An 18,705-nucleotide genomic window follows, 5' to 3' on the forward strand; every position below is an offset into this window, starting at 1 on the left:
ATCCTCTTTTTTCCTTTCACTGTAAAAGAGTTGAAGGAAAGAAGATTGTCCACACAATACATCGTAGTTGAAATAAGGCAAATAAGGTAAAAATTGAACACGTTTATTTTGGGGCTCTTATTAAGCTTTTGTTTCTTTGCTAAATTCATCTTGAGGAAGAAAATACTTAGATATTTTCCTTTTTTTTTTTTTTTAACGTTTATTTATTTTTGAGACAGAGAGAGACAGAGCATGAACGGGGGAGGGGCAGAGACAGAGGGAGGCACAGAATCGGAAGCAGGCTCCAGGCTCTGAGCCATCAGCCCAGAGCCCGACGCGGGGCTCGAACTCATGGACCGCGAGATCGTGACCTGAGCCGAAGTCGGCCGCCCAACCGACTGAGCCACCCAGGCGCCCCAATATTTTCCTTTTTTTAAAGGGACTTGACCAAGCACATTGCCCTTTCCCTTGACCCAGTACCTGGGAAAGTTTTATGGGTTTAAGGTGACAGCTAATTTTTAAAAATGCTACTCCCATGAAAAAGTATAATGTCTAATGCTACTCATGAAGAATGAAATAGTTGTTTTTTTTATTTTTATTTTTTTTGTAGAACTAAATAAAGGTTCAAGTCAACTATATTCTGAAGCATTGCTTAATACTAACATAGTGCCAATGTACCAGAGTTTTCAAGGTAAAAAATTTTAACCCTATATTTCATAATCTCAATGAATTTCTGTGTATTATAGGTATAATTTATATTAATAAGGTTGACCCTCTAAATTAAATGACTATCTGATACATTCTTATCGGTTTAACTTGGACAACACCAATACACAAAAATTCTACAACTGTTAGACTCATGATATATTCCAATACCATTTATTCTACTCTGTATTTAAATCTCTATAAATGACATTTTTTGGTGGAAAAAGTATGTAGTCTTCTTGGAAAGTTATCCAGTTAATATAATCTACAACATCTACATAAACTTTCGGTATGTTTCCTTATTTAACTTTTGGAAGTTCTTGATAATTGCTTTTGATCTTAAAATGTATGGATTTTACATCGTTATTAATTATCGCAGCATTTGGCTCTTACAAGAATAAATATAAATGTATACCTCAAGTGACATATAGGATTTCACAATATAGAGCATACAGGAGATTTTTACTCTAATTTACATGGCGAGTACTTGTGACTATTTCAAAAGGAATGTTCAGATATTAACAATAAATCTGAATAACCTGCCTTGTTTACTGATGTTCATGGTTTTTTTATGCTTTGTGGTGGTCTGTGATCACAAATTCATGGTGATGCACATGATCAGTCATGTCCAAAATAGTCTTGAATTCAACATTTGTTTATTAGTTCTGCCAAAGGCCAAAGTTGAGCAATGGATTTTTGGCCTCACATTAACACTGAAGCCAAATTCGACTTTGTCTCTGATTATTACAGATGCTGATTTCAAATGAGGTTGTTGAGTTTTTGTAACACAACAGCATGGCACCTTATTCTTTTGAAACTGCACTGACTTCCTTCTTGTTTCAGTTATATGGCACTACTTTCATGGCACCCTACTGCACAGGTATGCAGAAGAAAGAAATGGTGTCAATGTTGTCAGTGGCCCTGTGTTTGACTCTGATTATGATGGATGCTATGATTCCTCAGAGACCCTGAAGCAGTAAGACATATTTCATTTCCTCTTAAAAACAGCTGTCAAGTGGGATTACCATCCAGTTGAGTCACCAGAGCCTTTTCTGTCTGATAGTATTCATATTGATGCATGTGACATTTCCGATTACACTGAGAGCCCCTTGAAATACCTGATTAATTTTGATGTTTTGCTCAGTGTTCAGTAAAATGTTTTTTGGAGGAAAGAAGGAGTGTTTCTCTCCCACGCAGCTTAGATAAGTAATTCTTGAGCTCAGATTAAGCACTGAACTCACTGTATGTTAAGAAGGTAACATCCATGTTTAAAATCTCTATGTGTGGCTAATTGTTAAAATACTGTCTTAATTAACATACTTCTGGCTAGAAGATGAACACGTGCTGTGGCTAGAGGCATCCTGAAAGAACCAACAGGGTTATAAATCTATAGTGTCCAAGCTTAGGCCTTGAGTGAATGTCACAGCTTTTACCCAACTTTGGTTAGAGGGAGATGGAGTGACCATCTTGAAAAAAAAAACCAACAGTGGTTTTTCATAAAGGAGAGGAGAACATTTTATTTTTTTTTTATTTTTATTTTTTTTTTAATTTTTTTTTTTAACATTTATTTATTTTTGAGAAAGAGAGAGACAGAGCATGAACGGGGGAGGGTCAGAGAGAGAGGGAGGCACAGAATCCGAAACAGGGTCCAGGCTCTGAGCCGTCAGCACAGAGCCCAACGCGGGGCTCGAACTCACATACCGCGAATCGTGACCTGAGCGAAGTCGGACGCTTAACCAGACTGAGCCACCCAGGCGCCCCTATTTTTATTTTTTTTAATTCACATCCAAATTAGTTAGCATATAGTGCAACAATGATTTCAGGAGTAGATTCCTTAGCGCCCCTTACCCATTTAGCCCATCCCCCCTCCCACAATCCCTCCAGGAACCCTCTGTTTATTCTGCATATTTAAGAGTCTCTTCTGTTTTGTCCCCCTCCCTGTTTTGATGTTATTTTTGTTTCCCTTCCCTTATGTTCATCTGTTTTGTCTTTTAAAGTCCTCATATGAGTGAAGTCATATGATTTTTGTCTTTCTCTGACTAATGTCACTTAGCATAATACCCTCCAGTTCCATCCATGTAGTTGCAAATGGCGAGATTTCATTCTTTTTGATTGCCGACTAATACTCCATTGTATGTCTGTATATACCACATCTTCTTTATCCATTCATCCATCGATGGACATTTGGGCTCTTTCCATACTTTGGCTATTGTTGATAGTGCTGCTATAAACATAGGGTTGCATGTGTCCCTTCGAAATAGCACACCTGGATCCCTCCATTTGATCTTTCTTAAAAAAATAACGTGAGTTTTGGAAGCAATTTTGCTATTAAGGCTCCAGGATAAAGAAATTGAAACACCTGCTGAGATTCACCTCTTCCCTGAGCACCGTTCTTCCAGGCAGGCTCGGAAATTACTCTTCACACACATATATCTGTAGCACATTAGTTTGTAAAATGCCAGGGGTTTTTTTTTGTTTGTTTGTTTGTTTGTTTTAAACTATATCCCTTGAGGAATAAGGGTCCTAACATAACTGCCTCAGAGGTCACAGCAGTAGAATGGTTAAAGAAGAGAACTTTATACATTTTGCATTCTACCAGAGCTCTCTGTTTTAATCCATCTTCTATATTATGGCTCCACAGAAGATTAAAATTGAAAACAATGCTCCCACTACCTTAAATTTTGAAAGATGCTGAAAAACAAACAAACCTAGCTTTGAGCCCCAAGGAAATAGAATTACGATGAGGTAAAGGTGTTACTTGGGACCTCTTCGAGAATATACTACAATTTAAAAGAAATTATTGGGATGGGAAAGGAAATGCCTTTAAAACAAAGAAGAGTCACAGTTTACATCAAAATGTAAAAACATATGACTTCTCTGGAGGGGATGGAACAGAAAAAAATCCCAGACTAGTTTCCTCTCTGTCTACTATCTGCACAGTTGCATAGGGTTGAAAATACTTATCAATAATGCTTTAGAATTTTGGCTGTAGGTATTCGAGAATGATACATATTTTTTTTTTCTTTAGCATCTCCATTCCAATTCCAACAAAAAAAAAATCCGAAGTTCAATAAATTCTTATAGAAAACAAAAAGTATTTAGTGTATGTTTATCTGAGTGTCTTCTAATTCATTGTTTCAGTCTGGCAGATATGTTGAGGTATCACAATGACTAACTTCATACTACCATTTAATTATTTGCATTGTATTTTTAGATGCATTGCATTAAAATTATACTTTCCTGAAGTATTCATTAAAAAGAAGATAGTTATTTCTTTCTTAAAGTGAATATTGCCTTATCTTACAGAAACAGCAGACGCATCCGTAATCGAGAAATTCTGATCCCGACTCACTTCTTCATTGTGCTAACAAGTTGTAAAAACACATTCCAGACTCCCTCACAGTGTGGAGATTTAGACACCTTAGCTTTCATTTTGCCTCACAGGAGTGACAACAGTGAGAGCTGTGTGGTAAGTAGCCTTTGTTAGCTTACCTGACACGTTGAAAATACGGATATAAGTATATTGGTGTGTTGTATCTAACATTACTCTGGGCAAAAACGGAACTTGAATATGCATGTACTTTGAAAGGATGCACTTCACATGAACTTTGCAGGACGGTTTTAAATCTGATGCTCTGAGATGACCTATCTCTGGAGAAGACCACCCTTGCCTGTTAAAAACACAAACCAGGGGTGCCTCTGTGGCTCAGTCAGTTGAGCGTCTGACTTTGGCTCAGGTCATGATCTCATGGTTTGTGAGATCGAGCCCCACGTTGGGCTCTCTGTTAGAGCCTGCTTGGGAACCTCTGCCCCCTCTGTCTTTGCCCTCCCCCTCCCTGCCCCACCCCATGCTCACGTGTGCATGTGCTGTGTGTCTCTCTCAAAAAAAAAATTTTTTTTTAAACACAATAAAATCAAAATGTAAAAACATACGAATGCCTTCATATGGCATAGCCACTAAATTCTAGGTTTATTTGAGCTATGAATTTATTCTTGTTCCCAAACTGGATTTATAATTCCCAGAGTGTTAACATTGTTATAAATTAGTCTTAAAGTTATAGTTCTGTAGTATTTCAGATTAATTTTCTGTATACGACTTTATTATAAAATTCAGGTTTGTCTTTAATTATCTTTTCTTATTCTATGGTCATTCAGCATTTAGAAGTAATTTTTTTATGTTACCTTATTTGCTCAGAATTTAAAATACCTAAACTCGTCTTTGAACATCAAGACTCCATTAAAATTTTAGGAATTTTAAAGTTTTTCCTTATGGTGAGCCAAATTTTTTTTGTTTTTTTTTTTCAGAGTACTTCCCAGATTTCCCAGTAGATTTTTTTTTTCACTTTTTTTTTTTGTCCATTGAACTTACACCCTCTAAGTTTAGATCTAAGTTGGCAACAAGATGTGGCTTTCTTACCAGCCTCATTTGAATGGGTGGTGGATATCTGGAGTCCTGTGGTCAAAAGGATGAGTCTGAGCTCAGCAGGAGAGAGTGCTATGATTGCTTATTCATTCCTCCCTTTATTTATTCATGTATCCCTTCTTGGATCCAGCCGTTCTTTTCTTTAATAACTACCTGTTGCCAGGGACTCTTAGTACAGAGAACACAGCAGTGAACAAAACAGATTGTGGTTTCTGCTGTGGGCCCAGGAGTGGAAAATAGGGATGTATTGCCCTCCTTGATCTAGGAGTCTATGTGTCATTCGTTAAGAATTAATGAAGATATTTCACTCTTTAATTGTTTCTCTGATAAACTTTGAGATTGATCAGTTCTCATAGAAGATATTTCTCATTAAGTTATTTTTCCTTATTCTTCAGAATTAAGTACAGAAGAGCAGGATTTTACCTTTTTTACCTATGCCAACAGGCGTCTAAGTCTGCTAACTGTTCAATGTTCAACACTGTATGAGTATTCCCTTGTTCATTGATTTCTTTTTTCCCAAGAGATTAAATGATCACTAAAGGTATCAGTTAGTGTTCTGCAGAAAATAAGAGGACCATGTACAGTGACTTGAGCAAGTCCTCATGTAATGGGCCATCCAGAGGTAGACAGTCTTGGGTCAGCAGCACCATTAGGGACCCAGACCTTTCCTGTGTTCCTTTGCTGCTATTATTAGCATGTAGCGTATGTGGGTTGAAGATGGTTTCTACTTCTCTAGATATCATGTCTGAATTCTGGGCCCTTTCCCCCCAAAAGAAGGCAGCAACAGACTTACGCTTACATTTCATGACCAAAATAATGTCAGGTGTCATGAGTTAGGCACTGAGTTCCTTTCTTATCTCTATCATTCCAAAAGCTCTTGTACAAACATTTTATCAAATTCTATAATAGCAATGTGCCTTGAAGACACTAACTATTGGACTTGAACCAGAGAGAGGATTATTTGAAGGTATATCACCCATACTTACTGATTCCTTCTGTTTCGTCTCTGAAGTAGTGACTAAGGATCAACAGGATATTGGCCTGAGAAAACAGATGTCTTACATGTACTTTGCATCTTTTCCTGTGTATGTTGGGACAGATGAAAAATATCTACTGGCCAAGTAATGCACTGAGTCAGGGCTATTCCTTTGAGGGCCAGAGTGAAGATTGCTGCAGAGAAAAACTGAGTGGGGCAGCAATTAGTACTGGATATAGTGATGATTGGAGGCTAATGGGAAAATGGAAACTATTGATCCATTCCCTTTTTATGTGAAAAGTCTATATTTGTCCTTACCAACTAATAATGTCCCAAGGGTACAGGGATCTTTATTGAAGGATGTCTTTAAAGTACAATCATAGGGGCTCAGTCAGCTAAGTGTCTGACTCTTGATTTCCGTTCAGGTCATGATGTCATGGTTAACGAGTTCGAGCCCCACATCAGGCTCTGTGCTGACAGCACGGAGCTTGCTTGGGATCCTCCGTCTTCCCTGCTCCCTGCCTCTCCCTCACTCTCTGTCCCTCTCTCAAAAAATAAATAACGTTAAAAAAAAATCAAGTACAATTATAGACCACCAATCAGCGGATACTTTCTTCACCTGACCCTCTCCAGGAGCCAGATGCAGAAAAATGGTACTTATGCATGAATGTATGATTTCTATCTCTGTTACCTGCCTCAGCTACCACTTCTGCTTCCATGTGCCAGAGCACATGCCTTTACTTCTTGTCTGATCTCATGTTAGCTGAGACTTCGCTACCAAACCAGATGAAATTGTGTTTCACCACTTCCCCCAACGCTCTCTTCATTGCAACTGTGTAGATAACGGATTCTGATAAGAGCTGGTGTTTTTATAGTTTGCACACATCATTACATTTGATCCTCAAAAACAACCTTATAAGGAGGGTGCAGGTAAGAGAATCAGGATTCAGATGTTAACCAACTTGCCTCAGTTTACGTGGTATGAAAATGACGGAACCAGGACTTGAACCCAACTTTCTTTCTACTAATTCCCACATTCTTTCGCCCATGCCACATTGCTTCTGTTTTCCAGCATTTTTTTTAACCTCACACTGATCCAGTCTCTTGCACCAATGCAATATATGAGCATCTATTCCAGGTGTACTTTCCTTTCCCCAGATTTGAGACATCTAATTAAACAAACGTGCATAGTATATGTTAGATAGTGAGCTACTCAAGAGCAGGGATTGTACCTAACAAATCTTGTGGCGTCTGCCACCTGGGAGCCAAAGTGCCATAGCTGATTGAAATGGGAAGACAAAGTGCTTGTACAGAAAGTGAACGGACTGTTCTCCAGTGACTGTTTGTTTTACATTTCCCACCTTCATAGCATGGGAAGCAGGACTCCTCATGGGTTGAAGAGTTACTGAAGTTACACAGAGCTCGGATCGCAGATGTCGAACACATCACTGGACTCAGCTTCTATCAAGAGAGAAAAGAGCCAATCTCAGACATTTTAAAGTTGAAAACACAGTTGCCAACTTTTAACGAAGAAGACTGATATTTTTTATTCCAAAAAACACATCATAAATGTTTTTGAAAGAACCTTCTATTTTATACAGCCCTCTGTTCACGCTGTCGCGTTGTTTGGAAACTGTCGACCAGAGTTAGAGCTGAGAATCCTCTGTGATACGACCGTCTCAGGGAACCCTGTGGCCTCGGCCTGGCAGTAGGAAAATGTTCTTCTTGAGTCTCGCACATGTTTGAATGTGTCAGAATCGTTCCGATTTGGGAAATAAAGACAGACCATACCTAAAACTGCTCTTCTATATTCTCTTAAGGGCAGAAGTAGCTGTGAACGTTGTCTGGACACCAGACATTTGAATCTTCCTTTCGTTAATAAACTTCTGTGGAACTGGCAAACAGGGCGCTAATGGATAGGATTGGAATAATCCGTGTTACAGCATTAGTATTTTCGTAAGAATTTAAAAGTGATTCTGGATTCTTTTTAACTTGGAGTTTTATTCATCTGAGTTTTAACCAAAAAATTCAGTGGAAGTAAAAATATCTCTGAGGCCCTCTTTCTGTCTTTTCTGTATACCCTTTCCAAAGCCAAACTATGCAGTCCTGTGGGTTTTTGTTTTTAATTGTGATTTAGCAATTTCAGATTTAATGTCTTTAGCAAGTTAAACTTTGAGGCAACATCTGTGAATTATCTACCTGCTATAAAATATTACCCTACATTTGCATTAAAAAAAAGAAAGATATTCCCATCCTGCTCACTGGTAATTAACATAGGTTGAAAATAGCTCTAAAGTAGTTGTTTTAGACTGTTAAAAATGTCTTGATGAAACTTTGGAGAACTTGTCAATACATGCAAGGTGACATTTTTCATCAAGGTGGTAGGAACATTTTCCTCTGTGCATGAAAATGACCCCACCAGTAGCAGAATCATGCTGAATTGTTCATTTTGTTGAAGAGAATGTGTAGCCATTGCTTTATATCTTCTTGGTGGTCATGATAAATGAACTTGATCCACTATATAGACTATACCTGTTAGTCCCATCCTGTGGACCTCCAAAAGCTACTTTCATTTTTAGCTACGTGGGTTTGATTTAGGTGTTATATTAGTACACCGCAATTTTTATTTGTCGTTCATATGCTGATCATTCTTCAACAGACTGTGGACCACAAAATCCTTTAGATAATACAATTTATATCTAAAAATCATTTAATAATTTGGAAGATGTCATTGGTTTTTGTATTAGTCCCATTGGCCTGGAGGGTTTGTACATTGTATTGTTTTGTTTATTTTTTTTTTTCTTCCAGTCTGTCTTCTCTCTGTTGTTCCGTTTGGGGCATTTCTATTGTTCTAAGTTCACTGATTATTTTCTCTCTCTAATCCATTTTGTTGTTGAGCCCGTCCATTGATTTTTGTATTTCAGTTACTGTTTTTGTTTTTGTTTCTAAAATTTCCGTTTGGTTCTTCTTCATATCTTTTATTTCTTTGCTGAGAATTTTTATTTTTATTTTGGCTGAGACTTTGTATTTTCTCACTTATTCCATGCATATTCATAATATTCACTGAAGCATTTCTGTGATGGCTGCTGTAAAATTCTTTCAAATAATGCCAACATCTACATCATCTCAGAGGTTGGCATCTTTTGTCTTTTTTTCATTGAAAAAGATTTTCCTGGTTCTTGGCATGATGGATGATTCTTGATGAAAACCTGAATATTTTAGGTATCAGGTGGCTAGGGATCTTAGTTAAACCTTCTGTTTTAGCTGACTTTTCTCTGGCATCAGCCTAGCGAGGGCACGGGGGCCTAGTGCGGGAATGAAGGACACTGTCTAGTTATTTCCAGGTGTGGCTATGAGTCCAGGTTTTCCATTCAGCTGCCATTGACACTAGGGGCGAGATGGGACCCTTGTCACTGCTGGGCAGGGTGGGAGTGCAGCTCCCCACTGGGTCACCATGGATGCCTCCCTGGCTGGGATGTGTAGGGTGTCTTGTCACTGCTCCCACGTCGTGTCCACTGACACTATTGGCAGGAAAGCTGGGAAGACTTTATTATGACCAGGTGGGGGTGAAATGACCAGTTCCCTGCTCAGCCTTCTCAGAAATCACCCTGTCAGGGGAGTGAGAGCACTTCATTATAGCCTGCCAAGAGTGGAAGTCTAGGCTCCCCGCATGGCCTTTGCTGGTGTGGGTGGGGCCGTGGCATTTTCTGTGGGGTTTGCTGGAGTGGTGCAATTACTGTTCTCTCTCTTGCTAGGCTGCTTGTCTTCTAGTCCTTTGGCTAGAGAGCAGGACTTTCTTAGGACTTCTTTTTGGCTGCTCTGTTGGCATTTATAGGTTGGGAACTCTTCAGTTCCAAGTCTGGGACATTTGAGCAAAAGAGCAAACTCAGGAGAACTTATCATAGTTTTGTTCCTTGGGTTCCAAGATCCCTAGCCTGCCTGCCTTGTCTCCACCTTTCAGAATCTTCCTATTTTTGTTTTATGTATATCTAAGCTTTTTACCTGCACTTAGCAGAAGGATATATACTTCTTTGTAGAAGTGTCTCATTGATTTTTATATGTTCTTCAAAATACATGCAGACACATGATTGCCTCTATGTAAAGCATTCTAGCAGATCTTAATTAAATGGGTAGGTGTCTCTTGCCTTTGCCAGTCACCAGGAATATGAAGAATGACAAGTTATAATCCTTACAGTTTGGGGGAGGGAGAGAAGGCAGCAGAAGTGTATGTGATTCCTAAGGGGGGGCAGTAGATTTTTTAATGGAGCCACGGGCAGGGTGCTAGGGAGGACAAAGAACACACTGGGTGGGACTTGACAGGTCTCAGCAGTAACTTCCTAGATGTGGTGGCATTGGGCTAGAACTTGAAGATGAATTGGAGCTCTTCAGGTGAACAGGCAAGGAAAGGACATTCTAACATCCCTTGGATAGATGTGTTTTTGGCATTTTCCCATTTACCACTACTTTTGATATTTTCTACAGGTGTTGCTATGACCAACTTATGATTTGCAACTTTTATTTTTCTTACAGTTATTATAATCTGTTCTTAAAAGTCAGACTGTAAGTGAATGCTATGCTGACTCTTTAAAGGGCATCCACATCTGTTCCTATTAGTTGTTTTTTTTTTTTCAGTTGCTCTTATGCAGTATTCTTATTCTTATCTTGAAAGAGATCTCTCCTCTTACTATTTCATCAGTTGAAAACACGTGACTGGCCTACTTCCCCAGTTTGAATGGTAAATTCACATGACTATATTTGAAAATGTCTGTACCCTACTGTGTACAATAAAGGCTATTCCTGGCTTTTCATATGCAAAGCAAAACCTTTACTTATCCCTAACTTTATTGCCCTGCCTCTGATCAGTACTTCCTTAATGAGGTAAATAACTTCCATATAAGATTTCATAGCTAAGTCAGCTCATTCATGGCAGAGCAAACAACCAGGTGGAACTTAAAAATATTTCCAAGTTTCAGAGAAAAGAGGGCAAACCTTAGGGGGAAGAAGGCAAATGTTCAGGTCCCAGGAGGGCAGGTCAATGTTAGGCTAGTTGGTCTAGTCCTGGTTTTAGACCAGATTGGAGCTAAGACCACCTACTTCCCCAGGAGAGGCTGTTACCCCCTGAACCTTTACTTTTTTCTGTCGTTAGCTACAGTAGCTGTACTGCCTTGACCTGTGGGTATGTGCTTATCTATAATAGGAACAGGCATTTGAACTTTGAAACTAAATGTGGTGATTACACTTCATGCTGAAACCTATCACAGGAATTTGGTGTGTGGGTGCTTTCGTAAGCATTAAGTAAAATTTTAACATGGCTACAGTCCAAGGATGTTTTCCTTGTTTTTTGGCAGTCTCAATATTATCGGGGAGAGGGAAGAATCTACAGAATATAAGTCCCTAAACTAAGAAATGTGGATTTACCAATAAAAGTTGTATATACAGAAGCTTGGCTGCTTATGTCTGTGTGTGTGTGTGTGCGTGTGCGTGTGCGTGTGTGTGTGTGTGTGTGTGTGTGTGTGTGTGTGTGTTTGGAGGATGGGGGCAGGGAATGGGTGGTGGTGTTTTCCCAGGGATGATACTGAGTACAGGGGTTGTAGACAATTAACCACAGCTGTATTACTGGAAGAGAAAAAAGTTCCAAAGTTCATTTCAAATTCACAGAGTAAACATCAGCTTCTGACCTATATTCCTGTTTTTGTATTTTAATTATTTGCAATCATACTTCCAAGTAAAAACAAGACAGGCATGTATAAATTTCTTTCCAGTATATAGAATTGTCTGAAACCAGAGGGAAAGCATCCAAATTATAACTTCAATAGATTTTTTTCGACGTGAAATTTTTGTACTTATCCTTTCCATTCTACATAAATAACAATTGAAGGAAAAATAAAGATTTTACTATAAATTATAGCCATGGAAGAAACTAGAGATACATAAAATGTGTTTTAGTCTGCTAGAAATGAAAGAAACTCTGGAAAAGGATTTATTTTCATAAGAAGTCAAAAGGAAGCAACAGAAAAGATGCACCTTTCATTCCACCCCAGTGTCATTGTTTTAATGTTTATTTTTGAGAGAGAGTGTGTGAGTGAGGGGCAGAGAGGGAAGGGGAGAGAGAGAGACAGAGAGAGCGAGAGAGCGAGAATCCCAAGCAGGCTTCATGCTGTCAGCGCTGAGCCTGACGTGGGGCTCAAATCCATGAACCCGTGAGATCATGACCCAAGCTGAAATCAAGAGTCAGACATTTAACAGATTCAGCCACCCAGGTGCCCCCACAATGTTATCATTATAAATTTAACTTCATGCTTGCCCATAAATCCTCAACTCAGGAGGCAGGATTTTAATAAAAATAACACATTCACTTTTAAAACTCTTGTAGGATTTCTGGGTGCCTGGGTGGCTCAGTCAGTTAAACATCTGACTTTGGCTCGGGTCATGGTCTTGTGGTTCATGGGTTCAGGCTTCATGTCGGGGTCTGTGCTCAGAACTCAGAGCCTGGACCCTGCATTGGATTCTGTGTCTCCCTCTCTGCCCCTCCCATGCTTGCATTCTCTCTCTCTCTCTCTCAAAAATAAACATTAAAAAAAAAAAAAAAACCAAAAAATAAAGGTAATAAGTCTTTAAAAAAAAACTCTTGTAGGATTTCATTATGTATCAAATTCAGATCTCATAATTAGGATACACTTCAGCCTTCACAGAATTGAGATATAAAGCGATATAATAAATATCCAGGAAATGAGGTTTTTCTATCTCTTGATAATTTTGCCCTAGGACATCCAGGTACTTTTTACTATCAAAATGTTTTATGCCGATGCCTAGATAACATTGTGCTGAATATAATACAAAGACGGTGAAACAAAGATCTCAGGACTGAAAGTTCGTAAGTTAATAGAGACTGGAAATGATTTTAAATAAATGAGACCAAAATTTCCTCAGTTCAATGAATAGATCTCATTGCTCGAATTTTTATCATTTAAAAAAATCTCAGATAAAACCTATAATTTTGAATCTTCCATCCATCATAACCCATTCTAGACCTTGACACAATTTCACTGTTTTGAAGAGTCGCTCACTTTTATGAAAGTCCGAACAGAAAGAGTGGTTAATCTGTGAGGCCTTTGTGCACTTGCGTGTTTTTCAGATCCCACCCCTGTTTAACTCAGTAGAACACTTTAACACATTCCACTAGATTAGATGCAATTAGATCAAGACCGACAACAGATTTCAAAGCTGTGTTTACTCTGTGTCAAGGAAATAGGCATTAGGGCTAAATCCGGGGAACAAGACAGATGGGATACCTCCCCCTTGGTGCTTACTTAGCAACAGTCCATCTTGATTTCAAGATCTCACCCAAGGCCTGTATCCTTTTGACACCAGTCTTCTCTGTACCCCTAAGCATGGTCGTGTGATCTGTGGTCAGACCCTCCCAGACCTTGTAGGTGACAGAGCACCAGCCCTCGGGCGAGTCATTGTTGGTAATTGCAACCAGCTGTGTGCATGATGCATTTTACTGCCCTATAATCTGTATACAATGTTGTTAGATGGCCTTGCAATGTCCTAAGAAGTTGTACTCAGCCCCTGATGCTAGATCCAAATGCATGGCTTGCTAATGGTGGGTGGTCTGCGACCATAAAAGGGAATCGTTTCAGGGTGGGGTGGTTAGTGGTATGTGAAGATTGTTAGCTTCCATGTGGGGCTTCCAGGAACCTGGGAGTGTCTTATCCTAAAGAGAACACATTCCACAAACCTCATAAGAAAATTAAAAAGTCCTAAGAAGCTGTATTAGCTGAGCATTTCCTAGCCTGTGATCTTCTGTTAAACTTGCTAAGGCTGTACCCTTTGAGTTTTTTTCCCCAAAACTGTAACTTCGATGAGATTCATGTCAAGAGTGCACTGTTCCACAAGGAATACAACTCAATCCTGTGGGATTTTTCCCTGGTGGTTGTAACTCCCATTTAACATTAAGCAGATATTTTTTTTAAATTGATAGATTTCTTCTCATGTATTGTCTCCAAAATCATCTGTCACGGAGAACAGAAAAAGTCTTTATAGCTGCTGTTTCTAGTACGGTGCCTGGCACATAGTAGTTGGTCAATTAAAAAAAAATGTCCAGATGAATGAAACTCAATAAGATGATCCTACTAAAACATCCATTTAAGATAGCTCAGGAATCACAGGTTACAGAAATGTAGCTATAGGACAATCACATTGACATTAATTATTCTTTGCCTCCCCACCTTTTTTAAGTGCTAGATGGTATTTTCAATGGGGTATTTTTAAAAAGCAGGGCATCTATAGGTATCTTCCTAGTACACAAGGCAGAATTTTAAAAATATTATAAATATAACACAAATATAAAAAATAAAAATACAATAAATATACAATAAAAAATTCCTTTCAAGGGCCATTCACAGTTTTCATTCACCACATCCTGCGTCAAGCATCATGCCTGGTGAACTTTTCAGAGTTTTGACATCTCCGATGAAAAACCTCTCTACAAAGCATATGGTGTATCTCCAGCGACAAACTGCCGTCATAAACATTCACTGACAAAGGTAGAGAAGCACAGGAGCATCTGTTCGTTCTCACTTCCATCAACTTCAGGTAACACTTCTGCTGTGAGGAAAAGCGTATCAGCCTGGAAGAAAATAAGTAGGCGGTAGCAACCATGCTGGAGCTTCTAGAACAAATATTTCAGGCAACTTCACTTTACTAAAAAGGAGAGACATACCCCTTCTTACTGTCTTTGAAATTCCGGGCGACAGAATTTAGCACTGGCTGAGATAGTAATGAACTAAGTATTAGTGACGTGAAATCATCTCTCTCCCTCATGGAAGGTTGACAGTAAACAAATTAAATATTTATATACCCTATGAATCAGTCACATTATTATGATAACAAAGACATCTGTGAAACTAGATCAAATATGATGACAATTATAAGGATAGCTACCCTTGGGGCGCCTGGGCGGCTGTGGGTTGAGCGACCGACTTCAGCTTAGGTCATGATCTCACGGTTCATGGGTTCGAGACCTGTGTTGGGCTCTGTGCTAATGGCTCAGAGCCTGGAGCCTGTTTCGGAATCCGTGTCTTCTTCACTTTTTGCCCCTCCCCCACTCGCACTCTGTCTCTCTCAAAAATAAATAAACATTAAGAAATTAGGGGCACCTGGGTGGCTCAGTCGGTTAAGCGTCCGACTTCAGCTCAGGTCACCATCTCGCGGTCTGTGAGTTCGAGCCCCGCGTCAGGCTCTGGGCTGATGGCTCAGAGCCTGGAGCCTGCTTCTGATTCTGCTTCCCTCTCTCTCTGCCCCTCCCCCGTTCATGCTCTGTCTCTCTCTGTCTCAAAAATAAATAAAGGTTAAAAAAATTAAAAAAAAATAAAAATAAATAGATACTCTTCACTGGGTACATATTTAGTTCCAGACATTGTGCTAAATGATTCACATATATTTTCTCAATTATTTTCTCAACAATTCTGTAATGTGAAACTACTAACCTTTACCCTGGCTAGTAGGTTATCCCTGGCAGGGATCTGAGCCCAGGTCTTGCTAAAACTCATGTATTTAAACAGCATGTCACATTGCCTCCTTGAAAAGCACATTGAAAATGTTCAAATTCATCAAATTCTACTCCATCAGCAGTTGAATCCCAAGCCAGTTCTTGAATTAAATTCATTAATGGAGTATTAATAGCTCGAAATACCATCATTTAAAAAAAGCGCTTATAAACAAAATAAAGGGGTACTTGGGTGGCTCAGTTGGTTAAGCGTCCAACTCTTGATTTCAGCTTAGGTAATGCTGTCATGGTTTGTGGGATAGAGTCCTGCATTGGGCTCTGTGCTGACAGTGTGGACCCTGCTTGGGATTCTCTCTCTCTCTCTCTCTCTCTCTCTCTCTCTTCCCTTTCTCTCTCTGCCCCTCCCCTGCTCTTTCTCGCAAAATAAACAAAAACATTAAAAAAAAAACAAAATAAAAAATGTTAACTCTCCACTGAAAAACTGGCAAAAGTCTGGAAAAAAACATTCATAGGAAAGAACTGTAAAAAAACAAATTAACCAGCATGTTTTAGCTCATAAATTAAATGCAAATGACATTTTTGTGTTTACCACGTGGGAAACGTTTTAAAAGGCGCAGACCCCCAGTGTTGCAAAGTTAATCGGCAGTGCCGGGGTTTGGGGTGGTCCTCCCTTTCTTGTTCCCCTGTAAGTCATTACTTTTATAATCTGGAAAAAAAAGACACTAGTAAAATTTGTTTAGACAAAAAAATGCTCTTCAATCATAAAGTATTTGAAGTGTCTTCACCCTTATCTATTTATGTGGTGATGCACATCCAAACAGCAGAAAAGGTCCCAGTACCTAAGGATATCGCTTAGGTGTTGACTAAGGGGTGAGTGATACTCCCTCATTTCATTGCTCGTCACCATGGTGATGTTAACACAGTTCAAAAGGCCCACTGGCACTTGAATTCCACCATACTATACAAAACCTTTGTCTTTGGTCATCTTCCTTTCCCTTCCAAGCTTCTGGTGTTCACACCTGCCCACCTTCCTTCCAGTCCCTTATGGAGAAAGTGTGATTCTTTTGTTTTTTCAGACCTGAGTTCTCATTTCCTCCCAGGCTCTGTTTTCTTCGTTATTGACCTTTCTTTCTCATGCACACTTCTGTGATTCCCATCTCTCTGCTGCTGCTGTCTCTCTGCTTTGAGTAGGTACTTGTCCTTCCGTTTTCCAATGGCGTCCACCCTGTTTTGTCTGTCCCTCGAGCTCTCACCGTGAGACCGGACAAATAGGTGCCTGGTTTACATCTCCTCACTTTATTTCCTTGTTAACTTCTCCCGTTTTTTGAAACTCTGGTGAGTTGGTTAATGACCGCTCCCCTCGCCCCCCTTCCCATAACCTCTCTTTTTTTAAAAAAGAACAATGATTTCCTAATTGACAGATTTCATTTTTATTTTGGAAATGACAAAATATGCTGCAAACTATAAGGAGGGAAATAACCATTATCCCACGCAGCCTCTCACTGTTAACATCCCAGCTCCTTTATTAGCTTCTTGATTATTGCATTAATCTTTCTTGAATATATTTTCAATCACTGCTACTGTCTCAAACATCCCTCTATGCCCCTGATTCGAGTTTCCAGCATGTTTGTTCTCTTCTTTGCTATTTGTAAGTTATCATTTTTGTATTATTATTTCTTTGGACCTGCCATCCCCTCTTTTGAAATCTCCTTTTATGGTTTTATCCTATCTTCTTCGAGATTGTTTTTATTTATTGGATTCATGCATCTATTTTCTTTTTCTTGTTTGACCTATGTTGTCTTCTAGGTGAAATTGATGGAATGACTTTTCCTTCCTTCCCTCTCACTCTGCCTCCTTCCTTCCTCTCTTCCTCTTCCCCATGCACCTTCCTCCTTTTCTAGCCCATAGTATATTTGCTGAGTTTAATGCCATTTCTTTTCATCTTACTCCTGTTTGACATTCCATTTTACTCTGAGATGGAGTAGGTAACCATCTTCCAATTGTATCTGAGAGTCGTTTGTTTTTTCCTTTAAATTACAGTTTCAGGGAAGAATATTTTGCTTCCTGTCCACTGTTTTTAAAGCCCAAGGGTAGAGTAGTGGTGGGAGAAAAGACAGTTTGAGATTGTCTTAGACTTTCTATGATATTTGGGCTCCTTCCCTCTTCCGAGATTGTTCCTTGTACAAATGTTCACGTCATCTGGAGTGTAAATTCCAGTATTGGACACTCATGGACTTTGGTTCATTTCCTCAATTTAGTTCATGCCCAGGAGATTTCACAACTCTGTCAACCCTTTTTTCTCTTTCCCTATTTTACTTGTAGTTTCCATTACATTTGCCGGTTCACCACTATAGTAGATTGCTCTTTTTGTCCTGCATGCTTCTCTGCAGTGTGACTTTGTTCCTCCAATGCACAAAAGCCTTGTGACTTGCTCTGACCATTAGAATGTGGCCAAAGTGACTTTTTTTCACTTATGAGGTTGTCCTTAAGGGTCCTTACACCCTATGCTTTGGGCTCTGAAAATTCTCCTACCACCAGGTAAGGAAGCCAGGGCTAACCCGCTGAGTGATGAGAGACTGTGTAGAAGAGAGACTCAGCCTACAGCCGGCACCAAGGCCCTGTAAGAGAGGGTAAGGCCATTTGTGCCCTCCAGGACTAATGGAGCTGCCTGAAGGCTGCAGTGAAAGGTGTGAGTGGCCCTAAGGAGACCACCAGAAGAACCACTCAGCTGAGCACAGCCAGAACCATGAGAAATATTGAATCATTCTTTTAAGCTACTATGTCTTGGAATGTTTTTAGGCAACAATACATAATTGCAACCTGAGTAATACTAAGTGCTACTTGAAAGATGTGGCATCGGCTTTGGCATCAGGCAGTGGGCAGAGGCTGGAAAATGGTAGAGTGACATACTGTTGAAGGCAGAGGAAAAGAGGACTACCTTCACGATATGCTATATAATGTTTGGATCCTTCAAAAACCTATCTCCAGTTGTTTATGAAGGCAACAAGGCTGAGTTAAAAGTTGAGATCCAAGTCATTTGTGTGTGTGTATGTACTGATTCATATTTAAAAGGCCAGGTTGATGCATACCATGTTTGTGGTGGAAGTATTC

General features: G+C 39.4%; 1 protein-coding gene across 1 annotated transcript in view; it reads left to right on the forward strand.

Moving 5' to 3' along the window:
* The window catches only part of ENPP1 (ectonucleotide pyrophosphatase/phosphodiesterase 1), a 70,075-nt gene extending 61,099 nt beyond the window's left edge, over positions 1 to 8,976 (forward strand). The window contains exons 22-25 of the mRNA XM_042987163.1: positions 590 to 670; positions 1,528 to 1,660; positions 3,991 to 4,153; positions 7,453 to 8,976. Coding sequence (XP_042843097.1) covers positions 590 to 670; positions 1,528 to 1,660; positions 3,991 to 4,153; positions 7,453 to 7,623 — 548 coding nt within the window. The 3' untranslated portion in view covers positions 7,624 to 8,976. The remainder of the gene's footprint in view (positions 1 to 589; positions 671 to 1,527; positions 1,661 to 3,990; positions 4,154 to 7,452) is intronic.
* Positions 8,977 to 18,705: the final 9,729 nt, after the last annotated feature.

Source organism: Panthera tigris, chromosome B2 (assembly GCF_018350195.1).
Source record: "Panthera tigris isolate Pti1 chromosome B2, P.tigris_Pti1_mat1.1, whole genome shotgun sequence".
Classification (NCBI taxonomy): domain Eukaryota; kingdom Metazoa; phylum Chordata; class Mammalia; order Carnivora; family Felidae; genus Panthera; species Panthera tigris.